Source organism: Aplysia californica, unplaced genomic scaffold, assembly GCF_000002075.1.
Source record: "Aplysia californica isolate F4 #8 unplaced genomic scaffold, AplCal3.0 scaffold01049, whole genome shotgun sequence".
Lineage (NCBI taxonomy): Eukaryota > Metazoa > Mollusca > Gastropoda > Aplysiida > Aplysiidae > Aplysia > Aplysia californica.
The window spans coordinates 156,196-168,933 of record NW_004798319.1 but is presented as its reverse complement, the minus strand read 5'-3'; the positions used below and the strand labels follow the sequence as shown (position 1 = coordinate 168,933).

At 43.9% G+C, this 12,738-nt stretch overlaps 1 protein-coding gene across 2 annotated transcripts; it reads right to left on the bottom strand.

The window, feature by feature from the left end:
- Positions 1–50: 50 nt before the first annotated feature.
- Positions 51–12,085, bottom strand: LOC101861086 (malignant T-cell-amplified sequence 1). 2 transcript variants are annotated; one of them, XM_013089796.2, is made up of 6 exons: positions 11,968–12,085; positions 7,992–8,144; positions 6,381–6,499; positions 1,693–1,826; positions 1,148–1,215; positions 51–452 (listed from the first exon to the last, which is right to left on the bottom strand). In XM_013089796.2, the coding sequence occupies exons 1-6, from the start codon at positions 11,976–11,978 to the stop codon at positions 371–373; spliced, it is 567 nt and encodes a 188-aa protein (XP_012945250.1). In that variant the 5' UTR covers positions 11,979–12,085; the 3' UTR covers positions 51–370. The 2 variants fall into 2 exon arrangements, with proteins under 2 accessions (XP_012945250.1, XP_005111424.1); XM_005111367.2 differs by having other exon boundaries at positions 6,381–6,481; positions 11,968–12,082.
- Positions 12,086–12,738: the final 653 nt, after the last annotated feature.

Sequence of the window (12,738 nt, the reverse complement as noted above, 5' to 3'; positions counted from 1 at the left end):
TTACAGTACAGCAAATCAACTTGCAATGGCATTACAAGAGACCCAAGGTGTGATTTTCAAAAAAGTTTATTACAACCAATCTCAAAGCAACTTTTGACACTCTCGTATGCACGCAAACACACACACAGGAATATCTAGGCGTAGTGAAGAACAACACTGACTAACACACAGTACACACACACTCACACACAGGCACACACTGGATGAGCAGAGAGCACTTTACAATACACAGGGCCAGTTAAATACACACCCACACCCTGTCGCAAAGCTAGCAGAGGGTACTATACACTCACAAGATCAGCTACACAAGCACTCGCACACACACACACACTCATAAACCCACACAGGACCAGCCTAGAGTAAACTGATGCTACTTGACTGTCTTCATGAGCCAAAGACCATCATTGAGGAAGTGAATATTGTCCACACCAACACCCTTGTTCTTCGTCACTCTGTTGACAAAAAGAGTATTACAAAAATTTTCAGCATTTTTTTCCTCATGAGGCGGGCTGGTCTGACCCTGCCAGTCAGGGCCAACCCAGGCTTAAACAGACATAGAATGGCAACAGACAAACATGGAAACTCTGTAAACTATGTACCCCACTCAGAAATTGAACCTGTATTTTTTGCATGAAACGGTCAAGAACCTATTCATTAGACCACAAATGCCTGTGAAATACAAAGAGAATTTAAGGTTCGGTCATTAATATACAGTGAAACCTTCCCTAACAGCCACCTGTACAAAAGGCTATTTCCCATTTTTCCCCCTTGCGTATTTTGTTACATTACAATAACACTGTGCAAGACATCCACCTATCTAAATTAGCCACTTTTCTCCTCAACAATGGGTGGCATTGATCTAGGCATGTTAGTGTTAATATTGGCTGTGCAAAAATGTTTACTTTCATTTTCCCTGTGCTCATCTGTATCTGTACATTTGGCATGTTGATGTTGGTGTGTTTATTTATATTTTTGAAAACGGGTATTCCAATGTAAAGCGCAATGAACTACTTTTTTGGAAAGGCGCGAAATTAATGTTATATATTTTTATTTTATTATTATCTCCCCTGTGCTCATCAGTGTGTGTACACTAAGCATATTTGTGTTTGACGTACTAGCTTGTTCATGTCATCTGGGGTGTACTTACATTTCCTCTGTGCTCATCTTAGTCTGTCCGATGGCCAGAGCATGCTGCTTGCCTTCAGCCATGATAGCCTGGACACTGGTCAAGGAATACACACACAGATTGATCCCTGGAGGGAATGCCATTAGTCGCAAACACTAACACAAAAAACACACATATTGACATAGGCCACCTTGTTTATGAAGTCATATTGTTTGAGTAAAGACAAGCACATCGACAAAATAATGATTATTTAGCGCTGAGAAAAAGGGAGATGGACAGACAGAAACAACAGAGGGAAAGTACAGAAGTAGGACCTACTAGTGGTGCCCTCCAACCACCTGCTGGAGCCATAGGCCATGCACACGTACACTCACTGATTTCTGGTGGTGAGTTCGTGGTTCACAAGCACACATGCACGTACCCCCTAGAAGTGAGGTCGCACACATGCACGGACCCCCTAGAAGTAAGGTCATAGATCACATGCAACATACATAACACCCCCCTCACACACACACACACACAATAATTAAATCAAAGACTCCCGTAACTTTTTCTGAAAAGGATACAACAATTTGGTCTTTGTCCACGTTGGTCATCCGAGCTCCTGGAGAGGTCAGGCCAGGACACATGATGTTGGCCCCACTCAGTACAAACCGGATGGCTCCCTTGTCCACCTGCATGTGGGGCAGGATAAATGGGTCTGGGGGAGGGGGGTGGAAGAAGACAGCACATTACAGTTGTAATAAAAACAGGTTCTAAGACCAAAGAAAAAATAATAAAAAGTACAGTAAAACAAATAATACTATGTAAAACAGAAATAAGAGAGCATCTATAGAAAATAGAAATAAGAGCACAGCTACGTAAAACAGAAAGTACAGCTGAAGTTTCAACAGTATTAAAAACAAACAGAAATATGAATACAACAAAGATAAGAATACAGTTTAAGTACAGTGGAACTCGGATTTAACAAGCTCGGGTTCAACAAGAACTCGGATTCAACGTGATGAGATAGATTCACCGGTTTTTTTTCTTCTTTAAAATCAACAAAAGTGACCCGGAATCAACGAGCACTTAAATCAACGAGGTTGCTTCCAATGTGAACAGCCCCAGCAGACGTGGCTTCGCTAATTTTTCTCCCAGAACGAACTTTATCTATTCCCGGAAACCATCCATTGCACCTGCATTGTGAACCATTATTCACATAGCCGATTGCAATTTGCATGCGACCAATCAGCGGTCTTTTTAAATACAAACACATGTGTTGTTGGCAGGCGCGCGTGTCTACTCTGGCGTGTGTCGGAGTCGGATGGACAGCCTGTACACGTGTGGTTGTGTGTGTGTGTCGGGGAGGGGGGAGGGGGTGTGCACTAGCGGTCCGGGCGTTGAACGTCGCATATACAAACGCGTCATGGGTCTTTTTTCCCCTCGGCAACTGATCATTATTACAATAATAAGCTAATCTTGACGTAGATCTACATACTGAACTGTGCGCTGGTCTAGGTGATTATAAAACTGGCAGCGCAAGAACTACACACCTTGCTTGTGGGCTGGCACACCAGCCACTCAGGCTTCGGCCCACAGCAAGCAGTGACCTTCATAATGATAATAATGCTTACGACAGCCACGGCTAGGCGGCTCTCTCCCTCCCTCTCTCTCTCCTTCCGTCTCTTTCTCTTTCTCTCTCTTTCTCCCTCCCTCCCTCCCTCCCTCCCTCCCTGCTTACGACAGCCACGGCTAGGCCCTCCCTCCCTCCCTCCCTCCCTCTCTCTCTCTCTCTCTCTCTCTCTCTCTCTCTCTCTCTCTCTCTCTCTCTCTCTCTCTCTCTCTCTCTCTCTCTCTCTCTCTCTCTCTCAATGGTTTAGCTTCCTGTGTTTGTGTTCAAACGAACGGACATGTAAAAATATTATTCTAGACAAACAAATATTATGGAAAGATAGAAAGTTGACTTGAGCTGAGTTAGAGTTTTACGGCACTTTAAAAACAATGAGGTAATTTCAGCGGGGGACATTTAGGAAAATGGATGGAGGGACGGTAGGAACGAGCTTACTTCCACGACCAACCAAAGGCACATTCTGAGGGAAATGGAGGGCACACACTGATATGTTTTTTGATTTTGACATCTTTTCATAGGATAAAATGTTTGGTAAGCTAGCAATCCATGCCCGACATTCTGTTTCATCCTAAGGAAATCGATACAAGTAATACAAGGTCACTTTTTCTGCACCCTTCTGACTGTCATAGCCAGTTTTGCATCCACCAGCTGAGCATTTTCTTCCCATTGTTGCTCTTATTCCTTCAGTTTATTTTGAAGGTGTCAGTCACAGTCCAAGAGAGTCATAACCACACAGGATGAAAGCAATAAATAGGCCGAGAAGAGAAGCATGTAAGCACTGTGAAAGAACAGCAGATATTAATAATGCAGGTCGGGAAAAACACAAAGGAGCTCCCCCATAATCATGATCCATACTTTTCCCTACCTAACAAGGGTGGGCCCCTAGACGCTCAGAGTCTAGATATAGATTTATATCTACCTGGTCCTTTTAGCCTATTGTTTGTGTTACAAACTAATCTAGATCTAAATGTGGATCTAGGGTTAGGAAGGAGAGTTAGTTTTTAGTGGTTGTTTGCATAGAGAGGCTTTAAGTCAGTGAAGAGTGTGCGGATCAGGAGGGGGGCCTCCACTGTGTAGACATGGATTTTAGACAGATCTGAATTTAACTTGCATGGTCAAAACTTAAGTGTAGGTTTAATCTAAACACGTACACTGATGGAAGAGGTATTTGATGATATTCACACAATCCAGATGATTTGAAAAAAAAACAACTGCACTAGGCCTCAACTAAAAGAATTCAGGCATTCAGTACGATGGCGATGAAAAATGACTGAAAATGAACAGTAGGCCTACAGTACAGACAAAAGCCAAAGAGCACTTCAAATTTGCGGTCTCAAAACGGTTGCTCAATCTTAATTAATTAATTAGTCATCACTTTTGTTCCTCAACACACACAATGATGTAGAACATATTCACATAATCCAGATGACTTAAAAAGCAAACTGCATTAGGCAGAAATAATCCAATGTCAAAGCATGAGCAAACAGCAATTCAAACTGCCCGCCGCACGCTGCGTTGGCTTATCACTACTAATAATCTACTAGGTTGTGTGGGCCTACTACACGAATGTGCCAGCTCACAAGAAATCTAGGTCAGTCGCGTGCAGGTGGCCTGTTTTTATGACCGTCTAGGCGCTGGTCTACGGAATCAAGTTGCCGTATGCTAGGCTCCACACAACAACATAACTTTTTGGTAAACAATCGAGATCACACAGGCGTGTGTATTTGAAAGAATCGGTATTTTTTTACACAGCTCATACTATGCACGCATTTCAGGCACTACTTGTGACTTCTCTTATACATTACTTGCTCAGTGCCTGTAATTATCTACACAAAACCTCCTGTGTGCTATAACGAACACTCGGATTCAACGAGATTTTAGGTCAGGCCCGACGACCTCGTTGAATCCGAGTTCCACTGTATAGTGAAACTTGTATTCAAGGCTTTCGACAGCGTGGACGGGGAAACTGTGGAAACTCAAGAGGCATTACGGAATACCTGACAAAATCGTCAAGCTTGTGAAGGCCACCTATGACAGAACAAACTGCCAAGTCTTCCATGAAGGACAACTCTCAGAACCATTCCAGGTACAGACAGGAGTGCGACAAGGATGCTTGCTCTCACCTTTTCTCTTCATACTGGCAATTGACTGGGTCATGAAAGAAGCCACCAGAGGCAAGCGCAATGGAATAATACAGTGGATCCCCTGGCAGCAGCTAGACGACTTGGACTTCGCCGATGACCTTGCACTGCTCTCTCACACACATGCTCAGAAGCAAGAAAAGACCAAGGAACTCAACAGCCCATCAAGGAGTGTGGGCCTACGTATTCATCCGGGTAAGTCAAAAGTAGTGAAGCTGGGAAAAGTTTCAAGCCCTGCCGTGACAGTGGAAGACACTCCCCTGGAAGAAGTGGACTCCTTTACCTACCTTGGAAGTGTCAACGGTGGTAAAGATGGAATTGAGGCAGATGTAAAAGCAAGAACCGCGAAGGCAAGGTCAGCATTCAACTAATTATCAAATGCCTGGAAAGCAAGCAACATCTCACTGTGCACCAAGATTCAACTCTTTAATTCGAATGTCAAGTCTGTGCCCCTCTACGGCTGCGAAACTTGGAAGACAACAAAGACAGTGCTGAATAAAGTCCAGACTTTCATTAACATATGTATGAGGAGTATCCTAAGAATTAAGTGGCAGGATAGAATAAGAAATGAAGAGCTGTGGGAAAGGACAGGACAAAAGGATATAGAAATAGAAATAGGACTAAGAAAGTGGCGATGGATGGGACACACCTTCAGAAAGCACAGCAGAAACATCACAAGACAATCGCTGTAAGGACACCCACAGTGAGCACGAGGCAGGGGTAGGCCACGGGAAACATGGAGGAGATGTATGGAAAGGGACATGAGAGAGATGAAGATGAAGCTCACTTGGAACGAGTTTGGAAGGATGGCCTAGAACAGAGATAAATGGAAGAAGTTTGTATATGGCCTATACCCTGCCAGGGGTGAAAGGCATTGATGATGATGATGGAATTTGTTTTCAATGACGTGGTTGGATTCAGATTTGTATTTTTTGGTATTATGTAGAGTCTGAGGTTTCAGTGAAAGATGACCGTGACAATGACATTCTGATGTAAGCTGACGAAACGCCTTATTTTATTCATAGCAGTTTCGAGAAAAAGAGGTTTTTTTGTCTGCGTAATAATTCAAAAATAGAGCGCTTCCGAAATTTGAATTCTAATTTATTCAAAAACTAGTCACGGTTTCACTTTGATTTTTTCACACAAGCAGGGTAACTGATGAGGCTTTCGATTTAGCAAATAACAATTTTTGGAGCCAAAATGAAAAAAGGTGTATTGTCAGCTTACGGCAGATCTGCCCTGGACACATAACAGAGCAAGTATGAAGGGAAAAAACCAGTTGTGCCACACAATGCTCGCTTATACGAATGTTGCTTCCCTTGGCAAAGCCTCCTAGCTTCTCTAGGTACACAGGACACATTCTATCTTCCTCTTGGAGCAACACAGCACACATCCGAGCTAACAGAACAGGCATCAAAGACTAGATCAAATTTTGTTTTAAATGGAAAAAATCAAACAGAATGAGCACATCAATTGGGTAACATGACTGATTAAAACTTACATTTGTGCAGCAACTTAAGGGTGGGGAAGAGGGGGCCATCTCTCTGTCTGAAGAACAGGATCTCTCCCGACTGAGAGCACAGCAGTTCTATATGCTCATGGCTGGGGAAATACAACACACTGAACTTACAAGGTGCAACAGACTGGACAGAGCAAGTACAGAGATGTCCATTTAACCCTATCCGTACATCGCGTTTTACTATCGTATCCATACGACGTGGGGCACTCTGTGCCACCACTTTCAAAGAGAAGATTTACTCTTTATCCCGATCTGTACGCCTTGCATAGCGAGCAGTCTGTCAAAATGATTTTTTGAGAAACACTGAAAGTTTCAAAGAGATCTTAGTACTAGAAGTATTCTAAAATGTGAAGAATACAATCGCGGGGGTACAACATGACCCCGGGCGTACGGATAGGGTTAACAGCAACCCAGACAAATAATAATAATTATAATAATAATAAATAACATTTAATATAGCGCATTTCCAAAAAAGTAGCTCAATGCGCTTTACATTGGAATACCCATTTTCAAAACCTTTCTTACTACTTCCTTTCTTCTCATGCAATATATATTTCAACACACACACACACACACACAGACTATTTTCATTCAGACGTAGGCACAGAACAACTATAATAAGAAATAACGCTAAAAGCTTATGAAGGATCTAGGCTTGTAGGAACAGAAAATGCTTAAGATGTCCTTCGAAGCTATCAAGTGTTCTTGTCTGTCTTAGTTCCATGGGTAATCTGTTCCACATAAATGGATCAAGATATGAGAAAGATCTCTCTCCATATAATTTGTATGATTTTACTGGTGTCTTAACATCTGCCTAACAACAGCTGAAGCTTGTGTAATGGAATTTCTCCTATAGTGTATATGTAAACAAACCCCTTTAACAGCAACCTTTTCTTCTAAAAGCAACCTTCATTTCAAATTGTTTGGCGAATTTTTTTTTTTAAGACTCAAAAACTGAACACTGACACTGGCCTCTAATTAAAGTGTATGGCTCCTCAAAACAAGTACAAGGGCTAAAAATGCACTACATTAATTAAGTAAAGGGTCTTTGTTTACATCCTCTGGTCAAGAGCCACCTTACTTCAAAAGTGAGAGGAAAATTCTCAGCCACTGTGTGAACATTACCTTGGATGCTTGAACACTGCCTACATTCTCCCTTTCTGACAAACATCACCAACCACTAAGACCCCCGCCCCCCTTCTGTGTGTGTGTTTGTGAGAGTGTGTGTGCGTATTGGTGGTTGGGGGGTATCTGCTTTCAGTAATATAATAATATCAACCTGGATTTTGAAGACTGCAGAAAGGTGTATTAAATTTGGGGAAGTGAAAAGGACATGCTCTGTGCCACTATGGTGGAACAGGGTACATAAAAATGATAGAGTGTGTAGTTCTGGCCTATAGGCGTTAATGGGACAATCGTCATAATGTCAAAAGACCCCCAATGTCTTGATCTCCTGCAATCTCTGTAGGCTACTTCGAGTTTATGTTGCACTGGATATCACAAAATCCTCCTCCCAGCCCCCCCTTCTACTTCAAATTAATGCTCAGAGAGAAGATCCGACTCACCATCTGAAACCAAAAATTTCCCACTCACCATTTGACAATCTTGAGCGGTTCCTTCTTGGGCAGTATCTGGTCCAGGTAGGACTCCACATGATGGAACTGATCTAAGATCTGTGACCGGATTCCCTTCAGAACAGAAGACTTGGCAATGTTCACGTTCCCCACATTCTCCTTGTCATCAAACCTATGATGGACAAAAGCATCAATGTTGACATTGAGACAGATACACACATTTAGTATACACACCACAAGTGTGCACAAAAAAAGGAAGTTTAGCTCCCAAAACAGAGTTAATAATGTCTGGATTAAGGAGTAGAATCATCAGCCACCCTTTTACATGATGTAGGCCTACTCCGATTTTGGCCCTAGGTCTGTCTTCATCTTTGTAAGTATTCCTTCTTCAATATATTATCTAACTGGGGCTAAAACTCAAAGTATATTACACCCAACAAACCCAGCATTATGCGACATTCCTCTCTCTCTCTGCTCACTATCCCTATTGCTCGCCAAATGCCAAACATCGTATCGGCACCCACAGCAAAAAGATATCGTTTCAAACAAGAAGTAATTGTTTTAAAATTTAAAGCCCTTAATGGAGCCAAAACCCATACTCCATAGAAGGCCTAATCGTGGGGTCCAAAACCATATTATAATCCCAATTGGGAAGGGCTAACATAACAAGCGATCACCCCAACAAACACAAAGAAACCTAGATCTAACTCTAACCCAACCACCCTTACCCCTAGATTCTACTCTGTCTCATAGTGGTCGCCCGTTACGGAAGTCTTCCCCCCGATTGTATCATGTATCTCTTGATAGAGACAGAAGGACTTCCGTTATAACGAGTGACCACCCCAACAAACACAATATAGAAGAGACCTAACCCTAACCCTGATCCAATCCCTAACCCTTGCCCCAACACGTAACCCTAACCTAACGCTACGCCAACCCCAAACCCTAATTCTACTCTGTTTCATTCATCGTGGCTGCTTATGGAGTTCCTTCCATTGTAGAGTTGAGACAGTATGATAGAGTTCAGTAGAGAAGAGGAAGTAAGACAGAAGTGTTCTAGCTATGTGACCATAATTGTACTTTACTGGACCACCAGTCGGATTACTTTAACTATGGCACCCCTGGTGCCTTGTGGTCCGCTATTCTTCCTTTCAGGGCTCCCCTACTCACTCTCCTCCTCACTTTCCAACATCCTCACCCTTCAACTGCCAACTATCAATTAACGTCTCTTACCGGGTTTTTAAGCCATCATGACTGTGCCCTTTGACCCACGACCTGATACCTTGACGCTAATTGGTCAATGTAATCACATGGTCCACTATTCTTCTTTGCTCGCGACTCTGCAGGACTACCCCCCCCCCCCCCATCCCCCCCACTCTCCTGGTACCGCCAAGTACAATGGAGTGCGAGAGATGCACACGAGCGCTCATTTGCATAATTGCAACCACCTCAGCCCTGCTCGCAATTCTGCGAAGCAAGGCTTGGCCTGTTCCTGGTAAGTGCCAATCTTGTCGTCGACCGCAAGCATGCTAATGAACCAGCCGTCAGGAAAGCAGCAGCAGAGGCTACCATTCGATTGCTCCCCCTGCCCGATGTAGAAGTCTGGACTGGCGGTTCAGCTAAGCACGGTACCAAGTATGGAGGCACAGGAATACTGATCAAGACCACTGGTGCCGAACTCGACCACGGTGTACCAGCAGGCCGGTACTGTTCCAGCTACAGGGTCGAGCTTGTAGCTCTCGACATAGTGCTGGGCATGCTTGTGGCACTACAGTGGAACTCGGATTCAACGAGATGAGACAGATTTCCCATTTTTTTTCTTCTTTAAAATCAATAAATGTAACCCGGATTCAACGAGCACTTAAATCAGCGAGCTCGGATTCAACGAGGCTGCTTCCAGGGTGAAAAGCCCCTGCACCTGTGGCTTCGCTAATTTTCTCCTTGAACAAACTTTATCTATTCCCGGAAACCATCCATTGCACCTGCACCGTTAACCATTATTCACTTAGCCGATTGCATGCGCCCAATCAGCAGCCTTTTAAAATACCAACACATGTGTTGTTGACACGCGCACGTGTCTACTCTGGTGTGTGTCGGGGTCGGATGGGCGGCCTGCACACGTGTGGCTGTGTGTGTATGCGTGTCGGGGGGCGGGCGGCACTAGTGGTCCGGGCGTTGAACGTTGCATATGCGAACACGTCACAGTCTTTTTTACCCTCGGCAACTCCTCATGATTACAATTTATAAGCTAGTCTTGACATAGACCTAGGTAATGAATTGTGCACTGGTCTATGGAATCAAAAGTTGCCGTATGCTGGGCTCTAAACAGCAACACAACTTTTGGAAAACATCGAGATGACAGAGGCATGTGTATTTGAACGAATCAGACAACCCAGATCTGTCTTTTTTTTAACACAGCCCAAAATACGCAGGCCTTTCAGGCACTACTTGTGACTTCTCTTGCACATTACTTGCTCAGTGCCTGTAATTATCTACACAAAACCTTGTGTTTGCTATAACGAACACTCTGATTCAACGAGATTTTAGATCAGGCCCGATGACCTCGTTGAATCCGAGTTCCACTGTACATGACAGCAAACAACCTTAGATGAACAATGTACGCATTCAGGTATACACTGATTCCAGGTCTGCAGTCATGCGCCTCTCATGGCCCAGCCAACCAATCGGAAAAAGTGGCGCGCTCAGTCTGGCAGCGTCTGTACACCCTCTGTCAACGTTCCAAATGTTCCATCCACTTACAGTGGATTCCAGGCCACGCTGGACTGGCTGGGAACGAGGAAGTTGACAGCATCGCCAAAGAAGCAACAGCGCTTACCCAGATTGACACGCCAATCGATTTCTCGATAGCTAAAGCCGTCATCCACCGGTCGACCCACGCAAAGTGGAAGAGAGAGGCGAGGCGAAACCCAAACTGCCATTTGCCCAGCCGCCATCATACCAGCTTGAGGCCTCGCTCAGACAACAGGACAGCCAGCTTCTCTCCCAAATGGAGGAAAATCGCCCAAGCTGAGAACATCTCCACAAAATTGCGCCAGCAGACAACCCAGATCCGTCCTGTTGAGCCAGCAAGGAGGAAGACGAAACTAAGGACCATGTGTTCCTGAGATGTCCAGCCAACTATCGTGCAGCTCGTCTGCTGGGACATTTCAGTAACCCACTTTCAGCACTTTTCAAGTACTCCGGGCAAGTGTTGAGTTCCTCCGTGCTGTCGGCATCGCTGACCGTTTATGATGCCACAGCGCCAGAAGAAAGAGAGAAGTTCAAAACAGTACACACACGAGAGCAAATTTGAATTGGAACCCCTGTTCCAAGTCTAATTACCCCGTTTGTCTACTTAGCGCCATGGTCCGCTTCATGTTATTGTTTTGCATTTATGTGGGTTTTTTTATTATTGTTGGCAGGGGCCAGCCCCCCCTGAAGAAACCCCCCACTGTTGTTAGGCCTATGATGTAAACACTACACGGTGGGTCACCAAAGTCAAGTTAAATCCCCTACCCACCCCACCCCAACCAACCCTCAATCACTACCTCTCGCTCACCTCGCCTCGCCGCTGGCTTGCACTCTGGGCGCAGTCGCCCACGGAACTACTTCTTGTCCGCGCGTAGAGAACTAGTGCGTACTTAGGCTAGGCGCGCGTAGTAGCCTAGGCTTAATCACGGGCCCAGACGGGTGGTCCGGTAAAAGTACAAATCCAGCCCGACCTAAGTACAATAGTGGGAGAAAAAAAAAGTCCAGTAATGAATGTTAAGGCTATGGTGCCCTAGGCCGGCGCCGGTAAAGTAAACAGACTGACAGTGACAGATAAAGACAGCGAGTAGTGAGAGTGAGAGTGAGGAGATCATCCCACACTACAACACAACCAACAGTCAGTAACACAGAAACAGATCAAGTAACAGCCGACAGATGTTATTAGCGCGTCCAGTATCGAAGTAGGACCACGATCTAAATCTCTTCGAAAAAACAGTGATACTCACTTTTTAAACATGTTTCGAGGCAAAGAATGACTCAAACAGGTCGCTTTTTAATCGGTAACAACTTTATTACAGAAGGTCTCTCCTGAGAAAGAAGAACAGTGAACAGCATGAAACAAACCAAGGCTAAGCCGGAAGTAGCTCATTTATTTTGGCAACAAAATTAGGTTCGCTTTGAATTACTGGTCTGGATCATAAAATCGTTAATTTAATATAAATACAAATGTATAAACTGTTAACAGTTGGCCTTTATAAGGATCAAACGCATGATTATCATTTAGTTGACCTATTTGCTATTCAGCCTTGTTTCACTGAAAAATAGGATTTTAATTTAAAAAATGAAGCAGTTTTGTGACGTCAATGATCAACAGTAGATTCTAGATCTAAAATCTAAACATTTTGGATGAATGGCAGGGATTGGAACCGTATCCGGGGCGAGGGCGCATAGTGTACATCTATGGCATAATGACAAATAAAAGAGTGTTGGTTAAACTTATTTGACTTATTGAGAAAGTTGTTACAGTAGGCTACCACATCATTCCAACCTGAACCAAAAACATTTAAAAGGGGAGCAGCCGGGAAATTATAGTAATTACAATAGTACATTACGGGTTAGTTCCCCTGACACAAGTTGATCTAATTATGCGCGTCTCAATTATTGTCCTTTCTACTTTTTGGACTCCTCCGAACATAGACCTACAAACAGATGACGTAGATCTACTTTTTTATATGATGATCAATCGGTGGGGAAAGGTAGACAGGGTATAGACCCTG